We start from the raw sequence: 23229 nt of genomic DNA, 5'->3' as shown, positions 1-23229 counted from the left end.
ATTTTCTGTCGTTCGGCCCCAGTGTCAAGATGACTTCCGACGGCGAATACATGACAAATTAGTGGGAAATTCAGCAAATAACTTGAGGCCAGCAAGCCAATTTGATTTCACACGCGCCAGTGAGCAAAAAAAAATAGAACATTACCTTGATTGATTAAAAAGAATCACGGATCACTGTTTTGGAGTATTCAGAAAAACCCAAACCAAAAAAGCTGGATATTTTTTCATTTATAGGCTTCATTTAGTCGGCGTTCAGGGCAAATAAAGCCTAAATAGTTGAACGCTTTAGCAATACTAACAGAATCTTGCCCTAGGAAGGTTAACATAGCGCTAAATCAATTTTAACAGTAGCCTGGTTGCAGTGTTCTGTTTCGGCGCTCTGCTCCATTTCTCTCTCAGACAGGCACCTCTATGTTTCTAAATAAACTGAAATATTTTACGTTTTTTTGGTCTAATTGGAAAACAGATGGCTTTTTGGTGATATTAAAAGCGCACTTTAAGAAAATGCCGCGTCTAATAGGTCATTGACACCTGGGAATTTTGCTCTATGAATGGCATACAGTACACAACAGGAAGAAATATTACAGCATCCGCAAACATAAGAAATGCTCACATCATTTAAAGATCATACGTGTTTAAGTTATCATATCATCAATTTTACACTCAATCAGCAATCGTTCAGCATTTGTAAAACAATCAGCTGAATTTGAAACACAATAAAGATGTTTTCAGGTGTCCAATCCCTATTTGTGAGCCTCTTGGGTTTGAACTTGACTCTGACTCTGGCTGCCCCCTTCATCGGCGAGTGTCCAGACATCAGTGGGTTGATAGTGGACCTGCCCAATCTGGCAGAGTACATGGGCAGGTGGTACGAGACATACAGGGTGCCCAACTTTGAAATGGGACAGGAGTGTGTCTTTGCAACCTACACACTGGAAAACAGTCCATATGGTTGGCCTATTTTACAGAACAAATTCGAATATTTTCCATAACGGAAGCTTATTTTTACATGTTATCATTTCTCTTTTTTAAATTAGATCGAATAGCTTCTTCTTGTGCCTGTTTGCCTGTTATTTGAATAATCGGAATCAACATAGCGTTCAAGTATTGTACTTTAAAACGTCAAAAAATGAACCTCAGACAATACAGAGTCAAGTTTTCCAAGGTAATGGCTAAAAAACCGAGCAAAAGTGAAAAAGGTTGGCCGGTTTGCTTTGCTTGTGGGAAAGAAAGTTGCGGCCACGGAATCAAAAAAACTAGATTAGGCATATTCGATAGTTTTAGTAAATAAGGGATATTCGACAATTGTTTTCTCCTTTCCAATAAATAAGAAGTGTAATTGGATAAATGATCATTTGTGGCACCTGATTTTGCGTGGAAAAAATATTTTAAAATTAAACCACACCCGAAGGCAAGATTCCTCCACGGTTTTAGTGGTCGGAACAAATATATTTAAGTCAACTTCATTTTGTTACTTGTTCAGGCACCTATGTGCAAGTGAACAACACTGGCTTCGGGTGGGTAGATGGCTACTCTGGCATAGTGGGCATGGCCATCCAGCCCAACCCCCTTATGGCTGCATTGATCGTCTCTTTCTCCGGATACCCATCCCAGAGCGCCACAGCTCCCAACTACAACATCATCAGGCTAGTTAACTATTGGAACGTATATTTATTCAATCAGAATTCTAAAAGCGAGTTCTGACTTCAAATAGACATCAAACTCTGTCTACGACAGCCAAAACGGCTTCCTATTTTTTACTCGATTTGCTCAAAAAAAATTGAAAAAATTTTTATTGGGTAACAGAAAAGATCAATTACATACGCTCTTTGTTGATTATAGGCACATATAACTCACTCTTTAATTTTATCTAAGCATTTTGCAGAAATGAAATTACATCATTATTTTAATTTAAAAGTCAGTTTGAAGGCGAAAAAGTTTCTTACTAATCAATCATTAGTTAGGACTCATTTCAGTCTAGACCTCTCCTCCTATGCATTGATCTACTCCTGTGACAGTGAGGGCGGTCTAGGCTCAGTGGATGCATGGATACTATCCAGGACCAACTCCCTCCCTGATGACGTCATCGCTGATCTGAAGGGACTGCTGGCCTCTCTAGGGGTAGAAGTGGGCAATATGCATGCTACTGTGCAGAATGACTACTACTGCCCGGTCGCTTAGAAAAAGCCAAAACATGTGACCAACTTTTAAAATCTACAAATAAAAATAGCTTGTATGCAATGTTGTACAAATAAATACATCAATATAATGTTGAATGGTTGTTTTATAAAAATAATCACCATTTAGCTGCACAAAATGAGTGAAAAATTCTAATGCTAAAATCAAAAAATATGCCAATAGCGAAAAACCAACATTATTAAAATTGTCAACAATTATCACCAGCATCACAGAAGATTCGAAAAAAATTTCCTGCCAATTTAAAATAAGCAAATTTGTGCTTGGGCCTCGTCCAATAAACAGTATTTATAATCACGCGAGCCTGTTAGAACCTGGATGTGTAATGAAAAAATCTCAACAGTTTAAAGATGCAAATTCAAGTTCACTTTGTGATCTTAGCGAATATGCAAGGAGATGAGATTAAGTTATCGATGAAATCTGGGTGACAAGCAGCTTCCACTGTTTTTTTCTCCAAACTGAAACTTTGTACTATTTTTAAAGACTATTAATCAGGACTAAATATAATTAAAAGATTTCACCTTACTTAGACTAGGCGAGATTTCTACGGCTTGAATGGAATTGTATAATAGCAGCTGTTCCTTCAAATGAGAGGCCAACTTAATTGTATTCATAAATCGGTTTCTCTTCCAGAAATCGTGATGAAACAGTGCTCTTGTATTCTAACACTTGGTTAGGACTTTTTTGGTTTACTTACGGTTTTGTTGCAGTACCGCTACAAACCAGAACATTTTTTCTCGTTAACTCATGCACTGTTAGGAAATGCTTAACTGTTGGAACTGTTTCAAATTTGAAACCATTCGATGATATTTTGGCTCAGATTTGAAGCTAAATCGACGAATTTTCTCATTTTGCTATTTTAAGTATTTGTTTTTCGAATAGACTATATGAAGAAAAAATAAATTCAAGCCTGCATAAATACATACAACGACAGCAAATGTGTTGTTGAAGCGTAACTGAAAACTCGAAGGTAACCAATACGTCATGAGCACGACTTATAGCGAGATTAATTACTCTATATACGTCTAGCCCCATAAAACATTAGATTCTTAAATATTTTTGGTCATTTTCTCCCCTTCCCTTCACCCATTTCACCCCTATTTCCCACCCTACATGCTCGCCGCTATTTTTTACACGCTCATTAACTCACAGGCACTAAATATCTCAGAGGTACATCATGCCCTGAGGCAGGGACGCACCCGTAATAAGTGCCGAACCCTTTTTAGCTTTCCCTACATTGTTGGCTAGGGTAATTTCTGAACTCTCCATCATTGCATTTATCTGAAAACCTTTTTCTGTGAAAAACGGAAGTTAGGCTGAGAAATTAAGTTGTACAGTGCAAGTAAAGTTCTGATAGAAAAAATTTAGTCAAGTTTCTAAATTTCTAGAACCTGTACGCAGCCAGTAATCTCTCGTGCCAGATGTCCGAGTTACTGCAAAAAAATTCGTTTCTCGAGGTTCAGTGACAAAAAGGCAACATAAGTTTGCGAAAAAAACTGGCTATTTAATTTCCAACTCGCAATTAATTGACCCCTTCTCTCTCTCAGTGATATGTACTTCATCTTACCCTCAATAATTGCCGATAATTAAATGCACTTCATTGCGTTTCAATTAATTGAGGGTAACATCCTTGCTCACAGCTACTTCCTGCTCTAACATGTACTAATTCACTCTGCTTTTCGACACAAAGTCGGAGCTGCAATTTCGCTCAGACAAGCGCGAAAGCGACAAAAAGGAGCTTTAAAATGCACAAAAGCACAAATTTGTCCCTAAATGCGCAGTTTGTCACTGAAACAAAATTTGGGATGTAATAAGCAAAAAGCAGCCACATTGATTTTTCATCGTAATAATTTGGGCACAGAGGCAAAAATTTGCTTCACAAATACTAGCGAATTAACGACAAAAAACAGCTCTACAAAGTGAAGTACGAGAATTAGAAAATAAGTCTCGAATAGGTAAAATTTTTGCAGTGTCAGATTGGAACCCGCGACTTCGAGATTTGACGTCCCACGACCCTCCCTCTCGGCCACGGACGCTTAAAACATCACAAACCTTAGCCAAAAATAAAGCAGAGAACATATTCTTTAAAATTGCCAAAACTAAAGACCGTGATTATAGCAAAACTGCCAACAAATAAGGATTTTTATTTGAGAGTTGAACATGAAATTCGATAGGCTGTGTTCTTGTGCGACCACTGAAAATTGTAGGACCTTGTTTCCAGGTGTGTTTTAGCTTACAAAAACTATAACAAAAAACATACCACGGACAATCATCAGAAAAAGTTGACTGAGATATCATATAGAAGCCCCTCCAGTCGTGATTCGAATGACATAAAAAAAATCACAATTTGTCGAGAAAAACCGGTTTGAAATCGCGGAATTTTTTTAACCTAACTTCGATCAAATAAAGCAATCGGGCAGTCTTATAATAGGGCAAAAAAGCTTTTAAATTAGCAGTTTTATAAAAGTAGAAGTTCTTTTAAGGATTTCTTGGGAATAAAAAAATCGAAAAACTATCCTGAACAAAACTATTGATGAATCAGCCTAATTTGCTATTACTATGGATTCAGTTTAATTTCTAGATTTTCTTTCAGATTGTTCCACCATACAACAAGCAAAAAAAAATGATTAAATTTGAAAAAAATTTAGGAAACTGAAAAAAGAAACTTAAAAAGAAATCTTGCTATTTGATCAACTCACTGTACTACTTGATCATCAACGGCTATCTTTGATAAATTTTGAATAAAAAAACTACAAAGAAAGCGCAAAAGTGGATTAGAATTTTTGTGTGTGAACTTAGAATATAAAAAAAAATGTTATCACTTTTTAACTAGTTTTACAAAAAAAATGTCAGAATTTGTTATCATTCAAATTGTTTCAGTTTTCATAATTTTATAATATTTTTGATATCTTAATTTTGATGTCAATTTTCTGTCATTCGGCCCCAGTGTCAAGATGACTTCCGACGGCGAATACATGACAAATTAGTGGGAAATTCAGCAAACAACAGTGAGCAAAAAAAATAGAACATTACCTTGATTGATTAAAAAGAATCACGGATCATTGTTTTGGAGTATTCAGAAAAACCCAAACCAAAAAAGCTGGATATTTTTTCATTTATAGGCTTCATTTAGTCGGCGTTCAGGGCAAATAAAGCCTAAATAGTTGAACGCTTTAGCAATACTAACAGAATCTTGCCCTAGGAAGGTTAACATAGCGCTAAATCAATTTTAACAGTAGCCTGGTTGCGGTGTTCTGTTTCGGCGCTCTGCTCCATTCCTCTCTCAGACAGGCACCTCTATGTTTCTTAATAAAATGAAATATTTTACGCTTTTTTGGTCTAATTGGAAAACAGATGGCCTTTTGGTGACATTAGAAGCGCACTTCAAGAAAATGCCGCGTCTAATAGGTCATTGACACCTGGGAATTTTGCTCTATGAATGGCATACAGTACACAACAAGAAGAAATATTACAGCTTCCGCAAACATAAGAAATGCTAGCATCATTTAAAGATCATACGTGTTTAAGTTATCATATCATCAATTGTACGCTCAATCAGCAATCGTTCAGCATTTGTAAAACAACCAACTGAATTTGAAACATCAAAAAAGATGTTCTCAGGTGTCCAATCCCTATTTGTGAGCCTCTTGGGTCTCAACTTGACTCTGACTCTGGCTGCCCGTTTCATCGGCGAGTGTCCGGACATCAGTGGGTTGATAGTGGACCTGCCCAATCTGGCAGAGTACATGGGCAGGTGGTACGAGACATACAGGGTGCCCAACTTTGAAATGGGACAGGAGTGTGTCTTTGCAACCTACACACTGGAAAACAGCCCATATGGTTGGCCTATTTTACAAAACAAATTCGAATATTTTCCATAACGGAAGCTTAGTTAACCTTCCGTTATGGAAAAGCTTAGTTATCCATAGCTTATTATCCATTTTCCACGATGGATTATTTTGCTACTTAGATCAGCTTTTTCTTTACTTTTGCATGCAAAAAATCCGATAACACTTTTAATTTGATACTGTTTTTGTGTTTTAGGTCAACTTAGTTTTGATAATTTTTTCAATTTTGTTTTACAACTGTGTTTGCTTCTTTCAATAAAACAACTTGGATAACGTTTTGACAATGTTTCCGTCATTCTGTTTCAAGGAAGATTTTGATTATAAGTAACTTTTGCTTTCAACTATGTGGTGGATTATGTTATGACTCATTTTTGACGTTTTGTTTGCTTTAAGTTCAAAGTTTTGATTGAAGTTTGTTCAATTTTGTTTCCAAAAAACTTGACTTATTTCCGACAATTTTTTTTACTATGTTTTAACCGCACTTCTTGTTCTATGAGTTGAACTAACTTCCGCCTTAAAGTTTCAAAAGCTGGAGTTTTTTGCTAGATGCATCTGTTTTAACATTTTTGCATGCAAAAAGAACTATAAAACATTTTATTATCAAATTTGTTTTGTGCTTTAAATCGATTTATTTTTGATGATTTATTCAATTTTGTTTTGAAACTGTGTTTGTTTCTTTCAATAAAAAAGCTCGACTAAGGTTTTACGATGTTGATGCCATTCTGTTTCAATGAATATATCGATTATAAGTCAGTTTTGCGTTGTGACTTATTTCTGACGTTTTGTTTGGTTTTAATTCAAAATTCTGATCAAATTTTGTTGAATCTCATTTCAAAAAAAGGTTTGACTATTTTCCGACAATGTGTTCGACCGAAAATGTTTGACCGCATTTCGTGCTCACTTTTGTCGTCAAATAAACTTTTGAGTTTATTTTTTTGTTGTTCCAGGTTGATTTATTTTCGATGTTGTGCTCGATTTTTTTTTAGTACTGTGTTCAATTATCTGCTCGAGTATGTTTTGACAATAAGCTCGACATTGTGTTTCAATAAAGAATTTGAATACTTTTGGAATTTACCCGGATTTTGAGTCAGAAAACATCCGCTTTTTTGACCAATGTTGGTCAAAACATATGTCAAACACATTGGTCCGGGGTATTCTATAAATAAGAGCCTTTATACGATGCCATGCAATTGGCTGCCAGTCTAGCTTCCAAACTATTTTAACTTTTTAGGTCTGGGAAATACAGCCATTGCAGACATTTGAAACCTTGATATTGGAAATTAAAGATCTAACTTTTCCGTTTTCAGACTTCTCAGTTCACGCTCTGTTGCGTTATCTATTAAAACATGTGAACCTTAGGAAAAGAACAGATTTTCGAGCAAATCTTTTGAAGTTTTATCCAGTGGCCCACCACTATTCTATTGTCTTTTAGAATTTGTATTCAAATCTATTGAATGGCTCACACTGACTTGTTTTAGCTTACCACTTGCTAGTAGAACATCTTTGTAAGTAGCATTCAGCAAAAATTAAGGGAACACGATAATGTAAAGAAGATTGCTTGTATGAAGGCAAAACTTTTAATGCTCCGACTGCCCTCAAACTGGTCTCAATTTATTTTAGGTATAGAAATTTTAACAAACTATGAGTTTTGGACTAAAATACCCAAGCGTTAAAATTTTAACCTTAAATTTTTAGCCATTCTGGAATTAATAAGACCAACTAGCCAATTCAGTTTCAAACAATTTTATAGAGCTGGTTAATTCGCCACACATTAATTTGAGTTATAGTTTCAGCAAGGAAGTATCGATTGAGTAGCTTATTTGAACTCGCTTCAGATTAATCTCATAGCCAGGTTAATAAAGTGCTGTGCGCGCCCGACGGGACCCACGAAGATCTAGACACAGCTTCACCTAAGTGAGCCAATAATCTTTTGGAAATTGAGCTGAATAAAAATAAGAATTCTAGTATAAAGAACGAAGTCTTGAATTTTCCGATTGCACCTTCAGGCTTGTTTAAATGTTTTGTTTTCTTCTGAAAAACTGACAAAGTAATACAAAAAAGTTTTTGTATATTGTTATTAATTTTTTTTTCAAATTATGCTCCACAAAAGCTGCTGTAAACTAGGCTGCTCATATCAAGGTAAACTAGGCCTCTCGTATCAAGGCGTATCAAGGCAAGCTCGTATCAAGGCAAAGTTCCGACTTCCTTTTAAGCTCTATGCAATAGTATTTGCTTTAAAAAACGATAAGTAAAAGGGATAATCTCTGATGGCAAAACGGAACAATTTTTCAACTTCAATACAATTTTTGAATTTTTTTAATTACTCTTGCTTTAACCTGAAAGATTTTTGCATGGTTTGATTGTTTTCCAGCGTTTCTTGTGCGACAATTTTTTGTCGCGAACCAAAAAATTGCATCTTTTTCATTTTGAAACTTCAAGGTTCAGGCATTCCCGTTAGTGATCTTGACGATGATTTACATGTAAAATGCGTGATGAACGAACTTCAAACTTAAAGTTCAAAGATGCTGGATTATTTTATTAGCTGTAAATTTTGTGCGGTTTTGCACGAACAATGGCCGATAAACGATTGAATCTAACAACTGTCTTGTGTTAGGTCGATGGGTTTTCAATACTGTGCTCGTTTTGGTTTCAAAACTGGGTTATATCAAACATAAATTTCAAGTTTGACATATTATTGATTTTTGTGTCCGACTGTGTTTTGACCACACTTCGTGATTGACAGTATGTTCTACTATGATTTGAAGTAGTTGTCGATTAAGTGTCGGCCAATTTATCGACTATGTTTCAAAATTCCCATTTTAAAATAATTTTTGAAAGAAATATTGACAAACTAAGATGTTCATGCTGATATTATCAACGCGTTGTAATTTTGAGCAATAAAACTTATTAAGTCATATATATTTAACCAAATCAATTAGATTGACTCATTTCAATTTAAAAAGATTCTGTTGGGCGTTTTTGTAAGATTTGTCGCATATAACTAATTACCCTCACACAATTTCAACAAAAAGCTGTTTAAAACGAGCTGTTTATCACGGTCCAGAGCGCCCGTCGGGGTGCACGAAGATCCAGGGACCGAGCCTCCAAAATGAGTACATTTTCTTTTGGAAAATGGTCTGACTAAAAATACTGCTCGTATATCACGGCAAAGCCCTGAAAGTTCCGACTGCATGTTATGGTTAATTTAAAAGTTTTATTTTAGAAAAATTGACAAATTAATCAAAAAATAGCTTAATTTTTTTTCAAAATTTACTGCACATATCGAAGTAAACTAGACTGCTCTTATCAAGGCAAAATTTTGAGTGTTCCGACAGTCCTATAAATGGTGCTGAAATTATCAAACCATTACAAATTTAAACCTTAAAACTTCAGTCATATCTGGACTTAACAAGACTAATTAGATCTTGCTTCATTTCAGTTTGAAAAGAATTTGGTGGATAGGTTAGTTTGTCTTTTTGCTAACTCGCTACCTTTAGCTAACTCATTACACGTTCAGTATCAAAACAAGCAGGTAGTTTGAAACGAACAGGTAGTTCAAATAGAAACAAAGCAAGCTTTTTTGTTAGTGGTTTGCGCGCCCGAGGAGTCCACAAAGATCCAAGGATCGATCCACAAATTACACTAACATACTTTTATACTCGTAACTTCAACTAATTTACTCGTATATCATGGCAAAGCTATGAAAGTTTTGACTGCACTTTAAGGCTAGTTTAAAAATTCTTTTGCTGAAAACTGACGAAATAATCAAAAACAAAATTAAATTTTTTGTTTCATTTTTTTAAAGTTTGCTCTCCTAAACCTGCTTAAAACTAGCCTCCTGGTATCAAGGCAAAACCAATTTTTTGTGCATTTTTAATTTCCATACAATAGTATTTGCAGAAAAAAAAATAACAAGATGGGATATAGGGCCTGTTAGCTAGTTCAAAAATCTCAAAAACTTTGCAGATCAGCTTTTCAGCATCAAAATTAATTTAAGAAATACGAATTCAAGGTTAAGAGATTACTTATAACAGTGAAGTTTTAGATTTTTTTCGATGACTTTTGTTTTGCTACGAATTCTTCTTGGATAATTTCATGTATTCGACTTACTTTGGTCGCAGCATCAGTCGAACATCTCAAGCTTAGCTTAGCATACCCTAGCTTAGTGTTTTGATAAAAAGCAATCGGCTGCAAAATTAAATTCTAAACTACTTTTTTTAACGTCTGGAGATACATTCATCTTAGTTTTATGACGTAATTGTTGGCTCATACGTGACATTGTAAAAAGAATATTCAATTTTTCCGCTTTCAATTGATTGGAGAAATCTGGGCGCTTTAAATATTTTAGACTATTTTTCGAAATCCATGGTATGTTGCACTAAAGCGCGTCATGTTTAGCAAAAGGGCGTCAATGATTTGTTTCAGCTTTTCATTTAGCAGTACAGCATTTTATTTATCATTCAGCGAAATTCAAAGATATATAGTTAAAGTAATTCAAGACTGTCTTTATCAGGACGAAGCCTAGATGTTTCGAATCCCTTTTCAACTGTCTCAAAACTTGATTTTTGACTGATAAAAACAACGCGTTATGGTTTTTAAACGTTGTGCCATTTCAGTCATTTCTGGAATTAGTACGATCAATTATCTTTCCTCAATTCCATTCGAAACGATTTTCTGAGTGCTGGTTAAACAGCCACTACTTATCGATTAAATTTCAACCTTGATTAAAAGTTGTCGAACATGTTTCAAAATTGTGTTCGGCAGAAAAGTTTGGCTTAGACCATTTTTTGTAAGAATTTTTAGAAGAGGCAATTGGCTGCAAATCTAAATTCTAAACTATTTTTCTTCGTTCCAGGTTTGGGAAATGCAGTCTCTTCAGTTTCATGGCGTAATCGCTAGCTTTCACGTGAAGTTGGAGACTAAATATCCAATTTTACTGCTTTCGATTTTTCGGAAAAAACAGACTACAACTTCAAGTTTGCATTTTAGACTACAACTTCAAGTTTTTGCTTTAATTTGTTCTTCACTAAAACATGTCATGTTGAAGAAAAGAACAGATTTTGTTAGCAGGTTTTATCCAGTTGTGTACCCACCCCCCCCTCCCCCCACTTGCTATTCTATGGCTTGTTAGAATAAATACTCAAATCCATTGAATTGTTAGCTCTTGTATGTTTCTGTTTAGTAGTTATTAGCAGAAAAGCGCTGTAATTAGCATTCAGTGAAATGCATTTCAGCAAAAATCTTATGGAACACTTTAATGAAATACAAAACTGTTGGTATCAAGGCAAAGCCCTGAATGTACCGGCTGCCATTTCCTTGGTTTCTAATAGTTTTAAGTAAATGCAATGTTGACAAACTATAAAATTTAGGCCGACAATATTAATTAGGTTTCAAAGTTTGTGCGTTATAATTTAAGTCATTTCTGAAATAAACAAGACTGCTCGTATCAAGGTGAAGCCCTGAATGTTCCGACTGCCTTTTAGGGTTTATGGAGCAGCAGTAATAACATAAAAAAATTGAATGAAATAAAATAAAATGAAATTTTTTTTTAAATTTGAAATTTTTAATGAAAATCATCCCCCCACACGCCATATAAAGTACAAAAAGAGAGATTTCGTTCCTTGTAACAAATCAATTATGGCAAATAAGCTTCGTTCAACCACGCGTTAATAGCGCGAATTATATCGCTCGTTAATTGTCCCAAATTGGTCAAAATGGCGATCTTTAAACCCTCATAACTTTACGAAAAATGGTCACAGGTGAAATATCTTTTCAAATTCAAGCTTAGGAGAACAATAGCTTGCGAATGATATAAGAAAAACCACCGCGAGCACAAATATTCCGTTACTTTCGTATCTAAAGTCGGAACATTAGGACCAATTAGCTTACCTCAATTTAATTTGAAACAATTTTGTAGTGCTGGTTAATTCACCACAGATAATCAATCGCGAAAATTGATAAGTGTTTATACAAATAAATTTAGCATTTCATGATGAGTCATAATAATCTAACAGTGTCTGTATTCTTGAGTTCACTGTTCAATTTTTGTCGTCACTACAAATTGGAGGCCGATTGCTGCGATAATAAGAAGAGCTCCTAAGAGAGAAAAAACAGTAATCATTTCGGGAAAGAAAATGAGTTGCAGTGCTAGAGCCATAACCGAAGCCATAAGCTGGAAGACAAAAGCGGCCGACGCTTTAATCAGCAGAAAACCCTTGACAGCTGTTAGTCCACAAATGGATTGAGATATCGCAGCCGTAACTCCACAAAGCGTAACTAAAAGAGCTCCTTTCCAGTCTCGGCCCAATTTCTCAGTTTTTACCAAACTCATTTTTTGTTTTAGCCTGAAGATTAATCATCGACTTCTTAAACATAGAAAAAATGCAGTCTCAAAATTTTCTCGTGTGCAAGAAGTATATGTTGTTTTTTGCATGTTGCATTTTGCAAGAAATTTAATTATTCCTTGTATTCTTTGCTATCTTTTTGGTTTTTTTTTTTCAGTATTATTTATTGTAGCAACTTTTTAATTTTTCAAATTATCGAAATACACTTTTTTGGTAAGTTATGCATGTTAAACTGAAAAGGAGCCCTGATAGGTCACAAGAGGGCGAAGCGAAGTTGAAATAGATCAAAGGCGCGCTTGGAACCGCACAACCGACCATGTAGGCAATCCAGTGCCACGAGTCAGGGATGTCATGACTAATAACTTTGATGAAGTGGAAAAAAGCAGCGCAGAATATTCCGGCTATTATTCCGTAAACAACTCCCAAAATATAATCTATAGAAAACGAATCGAATGATAACGAGTCGTTTTGACATAAGATCACCATGCCGCTAACTCCCAAAGCAACGGCTAAAACTGACAAAAAATGGGGGGCTTTGTTCAGTTTGAATTTTTCCAGGACGAAAGAAGCGACAATACTGGTGAATATCTGGATAACGGTGGCACCTGCCGGTCCTAACTTGTCCATGGAAGAGTAAAGGAAAAATATAATAGATCCACCGTTAATTGCACCGTTTAGAACTGCGAGACTGAACTTTTTATCGAGAATACTTCTGACTTGGTTGTCGATTGAGAAAAGAGCGACTCCTAGGAGTGTTCCAACGATCGAAGTCGCAAAGGACATTTGGGTTCCGTTGAGTAGACTCGAAGAAGAATCAGGGGTCAATTTTAATAAAGGCTTTTTAACTTAGCCAAAGGCTTTTTAAATTCTTACTACCAACCCCCCTTCCATTCTTCATCAACAAAAATGGCAAACAAGTACTAATAAACAGTGTTTAGTGAACAAAAAAATCTTTTTTTAATAATTTTTTATCCGTTTTTAAGGGTAAAGTGCTGCGCCTAGAAAACAACTTAAATAAGCTGCAAAAATAACCAAGTTAAAAATATCTGGGTCGTGGTTGCTAAACACCCAGAACGAAGCGTATCTCTGTAGTACCTAGTTTTCTGAGAATTGGACGGGTAAAAAAATGAGGCAAAATTATTGGAACTTTATTTAACGAGAAAAGTCATCAAGTTCAAAAGCCTAAAATTAGTTAGATCCCTGAATTCGAATAGGACTCCAGTTACAGCGAGAAGAGATGCGTTAATGGAAATATAGAAAAATCCTCTCATTTGGTCGCTAATTGGCAGAGGCCTCCGGAAGAATCGGTTCAATGCGCCAGATGAGCTGCAATTTTGGATTTTTTGGGATCCGGATGATAATCGCGGGTCGTAGTCGAATTGCTCCATGCTGCACTTTCAATAATAATATGACAGTCAGCTAGTAATTTGCGATTCAACTAAACATAAAAAATCATTCTAATAAACACAGAATATATTAAACATTATATAAAAATTCTCGAGAACTGTGTTTTGGACAGAATAATGGTCGATCAGCACAACACTGCGGTATACAGTGCTGATTTATAGTTCAGGCCAAATTGATGGCAATATCGGTGACCTTGAACAATTTGATTCAAAAACGATACCATTGTAAGTTAATGTGCTTTTTGAATACGGTTTTTACGAGTGGAAATTAATGAAAAACAGAACTACGGCATCGAAACGAGCAGTTTCGGTTAATTAATTTTGTTCAAATTTGTTGACCGAAAAAATATTACCAAGTTATTTGGCTTTAACTATAAACTATCCGGACAAAATGAAAAAAACTTGCATTTTAAACCCGTTTCTCTCAATTTGGGTTGATCTTAAGCAGCAAAAAAGTAATGAGGACAAAATTTGCCCAGAATTTTACCAAAAAAATTATAGTGCAACACTTAAGTTTGCGAATTTCGGGGCCGAAATTTTACCCCAAAATCGGACCATTGGCTTCTTTTAGTCAATCAAAAATTACACTAAAGGAACTCAGTCGATTGATGAGCGATTTATATCGTAGTCAGCTTCTTATACAGCGCAGCAAAGTCTTAGAAAAATATGACCTCCAAATAAAAACTCCAGTTCCTGCTTGAAAACAAAGTTGAAGTTTTTTTGTAAACTTTTTGAAGATAATTAGAACTATTTTTTTTTAAATTCTTCAAACTCCTCAACCCAAACGTGTCGACAGATTTTTTGTTTGGTCTTTTTTTGTAAATTTAGGTGTCAAAAAACAATTTTGGATGATTTTGGCCAAAAAATTGTATTTTTGGGCGCGATTGTATTTTCGGGCGAATTTGAAAGTAAAATCATGTTATCTTACTATAGCTATAGCTGAAAAAAGTTACAAGAAGAAATCAGATCGAACAATTAATCAAAAATAGCATTATTTCAAATTTGACAAAATTTAGCTGAACTTTACGCATCACTCGATCTATCAGATACAATTTTTTTTCAGAAAAAGCTTTGTGGGAGTTTTTATTCATCACAGCAGACATTTATGAAGTACATACATAAAAAAATGCCCTCCTTCACTAACGTTATGCATTAAGCGTTATTGGTCAGATTTAAAAAAGCCAATTTCGGTCACTTTTTTGATTTTGACTAAAAAAACTGCAAATTTTCAGCTCGAATTATACCTCAAAATTCTACTTACAAACGCTGCCCCCTAAAAACAAAAAAAAGTTAAGACTAATAAGTATAGAAAACCGTTGAAAGCAACAAAATTGAGTAACATGAAATGCGTAGCAAAAGTCAAAGTAGTGCAGCAAAAGTGAAACTGAGTAACAAGTTACCAACTTTAATTTAAAACGTGCAAATGGTTTTCTCTTCGTTGGAATTCGCATCTCAGTAGAGTGGAAAAATTGATTCTAGTTATGATGGAGTTTCATTGTCTTAACTTAAAAAAACTGATCACGATTTAATTACTATTAACGAAACAGATAAAAAGACTTTTTGTTCATAACTTACCATTGAAGGTGACCAGTAAATTTCTCGAGTGAACTAAATTTCTCCATGTTTTTCAAATTTTGTGTTGAAACTCATCTATCTGCTATTTAAACTACGAAGTGAAATATTTACATATAGCAAAGTAATATTTAGAAAAAGACTGCTCCTACCAAGGCAAAATCTAGAATAAAAAAAATCACCCTCTTTTTAAAAATCATCTTCCACACGCCATATAAAACATAAGTGATAGAATTTGCTTATAATAATGTAACAAATAGCCTGCATGAACGTAATTTCAATGGTTTCTGCCGGATTGTTTTGAGGCTTACGCTTTATGGAACGACAAATTGCTCCTTAATTAATGCAGATGGCCAAGTTGACTATTTTCAAACCTCCATTACTTTACAATAGAATCACAGTTGAAATATCTGAGTTCATTTGAACTCAGGACATCAATACATATCAGATGGTATAAACAATTCCGCCATAAACGGCTGCTATTTAACGATATCTGCTTTCGGCCTACCAACCCTAACTTTTTTCTAAAGGTGCCTTCTAATTCTGTCTAATAATTTTGAGGGAAATCGCAAAAAAACGCAAATCTTTAGTCGAAATTATCAAAAAAAAAATTGTAAGTTTTGCTATTTTTCTACTATTTTTTTGTCGACAACCTTTTCATTTTTTTTTGAAAAACTGAGTCTTCGAGAAAAACCTAGAAACGTCCTTGATTGGCTTCAAAATTAACCTCATTCGAAGCAGGAACTAAATACATTTTTACATCTGCTTTTTTGTTTTCTTAAGGAAACAACTGGAAAATTTATTGATTCGGTTTTTAAAAAGATGGAATATTGGTACTCGTGATGTGTTTTTTCAAAGGACAAACTTCAGTTTTTTAACTAGCTATTTTCGACAAAATTTTTAAAATGCATTCGAAAAATATTGTTTTAAGCTGAAATTTGAAAAGTTCACATGTGGTTTTTTTTTTCGTATGGGGGTTCAAAGATTGCCAATTTGGCCAATTCGCAAAAAAAATCAGTTGTGCTTGTAACGCGCAAGCGAAGTTTTAATATGGCTTAGAAATCGTTCCAATAGGAATTCAACAATGCTAATTTGTTTATAATGGACTTTGCTACATGCAAAATTGGCCAAATTGTACTTTACATAGCGTGTGGGGGATGATAATCAGAAAAAAAATCTTAAAAAAAATTGATATTTTTTTTGTAATTTTCATCATTTTTTTTAAAAATGAACTTTTTTGTAGACCTTAAAAAGCAGTCTTTTTTGCTTTGTCCGTGAGACGGTTGAGAGATCTATGAACTGAAGAACTGTTGTGTTGACCTTGTTGAAATGGATATGAGCATAAACATAATTCTAAAATGATTTAAAAATATTATTATTTCTCAGAGTTTCTTAAATTGCCACAGTAAGCTCAGAGGAGGTAACTTTGGGCTAACCTTTTTTGCGTATTTGTGCTAAGTACTTGAATTGAAGTGTTGAACTTAAAATATAAGACAATAAATGAATACTCCAGTTACTTTCAAACTATATCGAAGTCAAGATGATTGAATGTAAATTAGAGGGGCTGTCAAGTTAATTCAACCTCAACAACTAGTTTTTAAGTTCTTTTGTGTTTTGGGCTGTAATGATATTCTAGAGTATACCCAATAGTACTATTTGTTATCACGAAGGCCTGTTTCAAATACGGTCGTGAAGCTCAGTCCATCTATAACACCAATTCAGAAAATTCGGCTGAAGTATCATCTTCAATTTAATAAACCTTAATGAAAAATGATTCAGTACAAACGATCTCAAAATGAGGAGTTTTTTTAAGTAAATGAACCTTAATACGTTCAGGTTTTTTGCCAGACGTTTTTGGTGTGTAGTTGCGGTAGCCAGAAGCTATAAAAAAACTAACTGTAAGCAAAAACAAGACAGCTCGTCCCTGGCACACCACTAAATGTTCTGACACTCTTTTACGGTCTCTGGGGTAGTGTTTGCTTTGAAAAAATTGATGAGATTTTCAAAAAAACGGCAAAAAAATTCAAACTTTTGGCAATCTTGAAGTCCCATAGTTTCACAAAAAACTATCGCATGTATAAGATCTCTTTAAATTTGAGCTCAAAACAACAACACTTTTCGAAAGATAAGAATTAAATTTTGTCAAAATCTGCCAGTTAAAAGTCGAAAAGTCGAAATTCTGTCAAAAGTCGAAATTTGTCTGAAAATCGGTCATTTTCTTCAAAAGCCAAAACAATAAAATTTCCAGTTATTTCCGTAACAAAATCAGAAAAAATAAAAGTAATTAAAGTCGATTTAATTGCTGATTTAATCAAAATGAGATCAATTTCGAAGCCCATCAATGGCGCTTTAAGAATTTTCAAAAAGAAGGCAGATTTTCCAACGTTTCAAACATTTTATCGACTTTTTCTTTCAAAAATACCTTTTCTTTTTAAAAAAAACTTTTAAAATTAACTTTACTTTAAAATGTGACCTATTTTTCCAACAAAATAGCATTTTTCTGACATTTTTGACTTTTTTCTTAAAAGTTTTGATCAAAAATTTTAGTTTTTTTAAGATCGCGCTCTAACTCAAAATATGAAATATCAGATGAAGTTAGAAGGCACCGTTAGAAGAAAGTCTTTTCCAATTTGAGATCAGACTATCTCTGGATCAGAGATCACTAGCACATATAATCCGTCATTTTCTTCAAAAGTCGGGCCAATAAATGACAACTGTAAGCAAACAAATAGTTGCCATTGCAGCCTTCAGTAATCGTTTATTCCAATTAATGTTTCGACATTCGAAGAAATTGGTAGATATGGACTATTTATGTTCGGGGTGTTGTTTTCTCCAGACCAATTTCAACCTTTTAACTATCCAATTTTAAAGGTATTTTCTTAGCATCTGAAACCAGTGATCGCTTGATTTCAAATTTAAAAATACATTTTACTTGTGATCACTTTTTGAGCGTCGGGGTTTTAAAGTAGCCAACTTGGCTTGGGCTATTTAATTGGCTCATAAATCGTTCGAAAATGAATTGAGACAAGGTATTTGGTGCTATTGATAGGTTACTGGACGCTAAGAAAACCGTTTTGTATTTGGTTTAGTAGGTGGGAATTTTTTTTGAAATTTTTTCCCAAGATCATTGTTTTCAAGAGTCGTTTCAAAGACGTTGAAGGGCAGTCGTAACATTCAGGGCTTCACCCTGATATGAGCAGTTTTGTTTCAATTGATTGCAGTTTTCGATAATGTGCATCTCCAGGTTTTAAGGGGTCAATTTCTGATGATCATCGTCAAATAAAATCCATATTGTCAGAAAGGTGGAAAACCTTTCAACAAGATTAATGGAAGGCAAGATGATATTGTGTTTTTAAGATACATTCGAATTGAGCTAATGATTTTCAATTTTTGTTGCTTCAAAAATTCAGCTGTGATTAAACTAGTCGTCGCCTATGCAATACTGCACACCGTTGGTAGATTTTCTTTTTTCACTTTTCTTTTTTTAAAGAAATTTCTTTTTTTTTCTGGTTTTTTGGTATATCGTCTCCCTTATCTTGAATTTTTTCTATTCCAGAGTCAAACTTAGTTGAACGCACTATAACTGCATTCGGACCAAACACTGCGCCATATCGGGATATCTACCAAAAAATTAGTCGAACAAACTTCGAATTTCTGATAAATCAATTACAGGGTCTTCCGGAAGCACAAGGCTTCCATAATGAATTCAAGGCTTCCATTTTTTATTATTTCTTGAGCGCCTGTAATTCTACATGACGGCAACAATAGTGGCATAACCTGGTTGTCACTCGAAAACTGATTTTCAATCAGGTGCAGATGAAGCTTCATATATCTGTCAAGCACTTTCCATGTTTAATAATGGGCTGCTGTTTTTTTTCCAAAATTTTCAATGGAATTTCAGTGTATTCAATTTTCCAATAATTTCGGAATGGTTGTTTAAGCATGAAATTAAAATAAGAATGAGGCTACACAATGCGCATTCTTTACAAGATTTTCTGACTTGTTGACTTCTGCGTTCTCCGCAATTTTAGAAACAAAACTGCTCGTATCAGGGCAAAGCCCGGAATGTGTCGACTGCTCTTTAACAGGCCTAAGTTTAGGCTTAAGGCTTTGTTGCTCTCCCAAAAATTGAGAGGGTTCGCCTGCAGTAAATGAAGAAATTTAAGTTCTAACTTGTAACACTCTCTGGTTTTCCGCAAAGTTTGTTATCTATTCAGAGATTGCGCATCTTATGGGATGGGCACTAACGGAAACTTTGCCTCATTTGAGTTTAAAAAGCTTACGAAAAAATGTTTGTTATAGCGTTTTGATACATGACAAAAAGATTTATAATACATTTTCCATTTGGGAAAAAGTATTTATCATCTATTTTTCATTTATGTGTAGAAAACTGATTATTATTCAGTTTTCATAGATGAAAAAATGTTTATCGCAGAGCTTTCATAAAATGTTCAGTAACAAAATTGTATGATAAGTTTTTTTGTTCAACCCAGCTTGTTTTAGGTATATTGACATATAACTAGCCATGAATTTTATACTGATAATTTCAAATTGTAAATGATCGAAGTTGAGTCACAACTGGAATTAGGGAAAAAACATCAAAGTTGTTTGCATAAATGCAAAACCCGAGGTGATGCGAGTGTTGTATAATTGTTTTAAAACTAATGCTTGCTTTGAAAAATTATAATATACAAAAAACGACAAACACCCCAAGGATTTGAGGATGTATTAAGACCAGAAATTCTTGCAAGTCTGATTAATTGTGAGAAATGTTAAAATTTTGGATGATTTGAATGGATGTTATTAACTTTATTTTATCAAGCAAAATAATAGTGATATTTACCAAATCAATTTAAGGATAATTTTTGCTGTTCAAAATCACTGATATTTTGGTGATAATTCAGATGACATGAGGTGATTTTTTCACTTTCCAATAAAATATTTTAAGTCTATTTTTTTCTCACAGTTTTCTTGTCAATTTTGCATTTTTTGTCCGAACTTTCGAAGAAACGCAGGCGTATTCATGCTTTTAGAGTTTTTTACAATTCATTCAATTTTCGAATAATAAACTGACAGATCTTTTTATACCATGCAAAAGATACTGTTGTTAACAGTTCAAATATAAGCAGATATTTCAACTGCGATTAATTTTTATAAAGTCATAATGGTTTGACTTTGCGACTAATTGACGACTATCATTCAAGTTAGGACAATTAACTAACGATAGATTTCAATCCATCAAAATGTAGGCTGCGAAACGAATGCTTTCAAATTGAACTCAGCCAATTAAGTTGCACTTAACAAACTTTATGACACGCAAAATATCATTATGGTACTTCACATAACTTGTGGTAGAACGGATAAAAAAATTAAATTATTTTATAATTTTGAAAATTTCGAGCTGTTTTATAAATTTTTTTTAGAGCAAAACGCTTGTTATCGACGAGAACGCACAGACGGAATATTCATGGAATCGCTGTGATATATAAGCAAGGCTGTTTTGATTACTGCCAACCCAACAGTAATTGCTGAAGCTTGGCTGCTTTTTTTCTGACCAAAAAAAACATTAAGAAAAGCAAATCAAAAACGACTTACAAAAGCAAATTTTCGACCACTCGCAACGATTGTTTGATTTCTCACAATTTTTCGGTTGATTCCAAAACTGATTCCAAACCACCTTTTTAATGATATCTGCAAAATTTTTTAGTAATTTTTCGATAGTTAAGATAATTCGACCGATCGCATTAAAACCTGTCATCCAAAACTTTCTTCAACAGATGGAGTAAGCCCCATTAATGTTTAATTCTTGTATTCTGGGGAAAAAGATGCAATCTACGCCAAGATATATTGTCTTAAGGGGAAGAACGACAAAAAAGCATTTGAAAAAAATGGTGGAAACGAAACCAAATTTTTATGAGGGGGAGGGCACCTAAAAACAAGAAAATTGCGAGTCCACAAAAAAAAGATCAAAGAAAGCTCAAAAAGATCTTTGGAAGAACTACTAGACATGAGTGTAAACAGTTTGATTAGTGAGAACCACTACTGGTTCCAATATTATCAACGATATAGAAAGTTCTTGAAAACTTTACAATCTACTTTTTTTGCTGATGTTACGACGGTTTATACGGAAACTAAGGTATGTGGCCAAAAATTTATTGAGAAGTTGATTGCCACAAAAAATTGGTTTTCAAAAAGTGGTTTAACGTTGAATACCAATAAAATGTAGCCTTTTAAGTTTTGGGCGAAAACTTTTTAACGATAAATCATGTTTGGGTTGAGAAACTGAAATTAAGAGTACTTATAAGTGTTTAGATAAAATAACTTTTATGTAAAATTACTCTAAATTAGGTTTTCTGAGCACATTTCAACAATTATCAAAAAGTTGGCTAGCTTATTGGGTACAGTTTATGAAGCTCGGTTGTAATTTTCGAAAACTAATATGCTTGATTTTCATACTGCCGAAAAAATCGGAACTTGTCAGGGATATAATGAAACAAAAAAATTCTTATCGTTTATTTATATGATTTATGTAAAGAGCTTTTTCAAATTTTAAGACACGAAAACGGAGATAAATTGTGGATAAAATTTCCACGATGGCGCTACAAAAATTTCAAGAACCAATTTTATTTTAATATAAAGAAATTTTCATGGCTTGAAAAAAAATTTCACGGCTTATCATTTTATAGTAAGCATGCTCACTGCTTTACTCGCTTGAAATTCAACTTAAACGGAAAAGAAAATTGAACGAGCTTTTCTTGACGAAAGGACAAAAGTTTTTTGAAAGTTTTTTGATGCAGTTCGAATCTCGACTGAAAAGGTTTTAATATGATATATCACTCCACTTATTCCGATGATTGTTTGTGGTACTTGATTTTGCTCGGAAAAAACTAAAACACCCAAATACATTTTCGCTCCATTATTATCAAAATGTGTCTTGTATGTTTGGCTCTTCCACTCAGCTGTAAAATCGATAGGCAATAGATAAAAATAAGAAAATAAGATAAATGCAAAAACAGTAGTTATCGCCATTTGAAAAAAAAAATTGTCAAAAACTATCATTGTTTTTGCCGGACTCCAGAATGGTTTTCGCCGGGTTTTGAAATTTGAAAAATCTGGAATAATTAACAGCCGGATTCGGAACCGGACTTAATTTTTGTTAAAATCAGTGCCTTTTGATTCATAAATTGCTTTGCCGGCCAAACGATTGTAATGTTTGCACATAATACGCATGCTGGCTGCTTTTAGCTGTAGAGTAATTACATTGTTCGTCAATAGCTGGCTTCAAAAATCAAAAGCGGTTGAACCAACTGCTGAATAAAATGTAGTTTTGTTCGGCCATAGTTGATAATAGCCTAAACATAATGCGGACATTTGTCTGGTTTGTAGGAGTTCTGTCAGCGGAAGTAAACGTAAGATAGACGCAATTCCCGGGCTGATTTCCGAAACTCGGTCAAAGTCAGCCCTTGAACACTTCTTTTATTTGGGAGCTAGTGAACACACTACTTTGATTTTTTAAGTAATGCGAAAACTGCAATAAAAATTTTACAAACATTCCCTAGTTTTCTTAAAATTGATAGCTTGCAAGATTCTTGCTACCCGGGTCGAGGCCGTGGTTTTATGTTCAGACCGCGTGGACCAGAATTTGCCAAATTCAGGCCGTGTGGACCAGAAAATACTATGTTCAAACCGTGTGGACTGAGTGAATCCATTTTCAGACCATGTGGACCAAAGAAACCCGGTTTCAGACCGTGTGAACCAAAAGAATCCGGTTCCAGACCGTGTCGACCGAAGATATCCGAATATAGACTGTGGATCAAAAAGTCCGGATTCAGACCGTGTGGATCGAAGGAATCCGGATTGAGA

General features: G+C 34.3%; 1 protein-coding gene across 1 annotated transcript; it reads left to right on the top strand.

Annotated features, from left to right (window-relative positions):
• Positions 1-595: 595 nt before the first annotated feature.
• Positions 596-2344, top strand: LOC134854614 (uncharacterized). The gene is made up of 3 exons (XM_063870952.1): positions 596-951; positions 1484-1646; positions 1977-2344. Exons 1-3 carry the CDS (start codon positions 723-725, stop codon positions 2179-2181), a joined length of 597 nt encoding a protein of 198 aa, XP_063727022.1. The 5' UTR covers positions 596-722; the 3' UTR covers positions 2182-2344.
• Positions 2345-23229: the final 20885 nt, after the last annotated feature.

The sequence above is a fragment of the Symsagittifera roscoffensis genome, chromosome 9, assembly GCF_963678635.1.
Source record: "Symsagittifera roscoffensis chromosome 9, txSymRosc1.1, whole genome shotgun sequence".
Taxonomy (NCBI): domain Eukaryota; kingdom Metazoa; phylum Xenacoelomorpha; order Acoela; family Convolutidae; genus Symsagittifera; species Symsagittifera roscoffensis.
The sequence above is the reverse complement of the archived record's forward strand: the minus strand, read 5'-3'. Positions and strand labels throughout refer to the sequence as shown.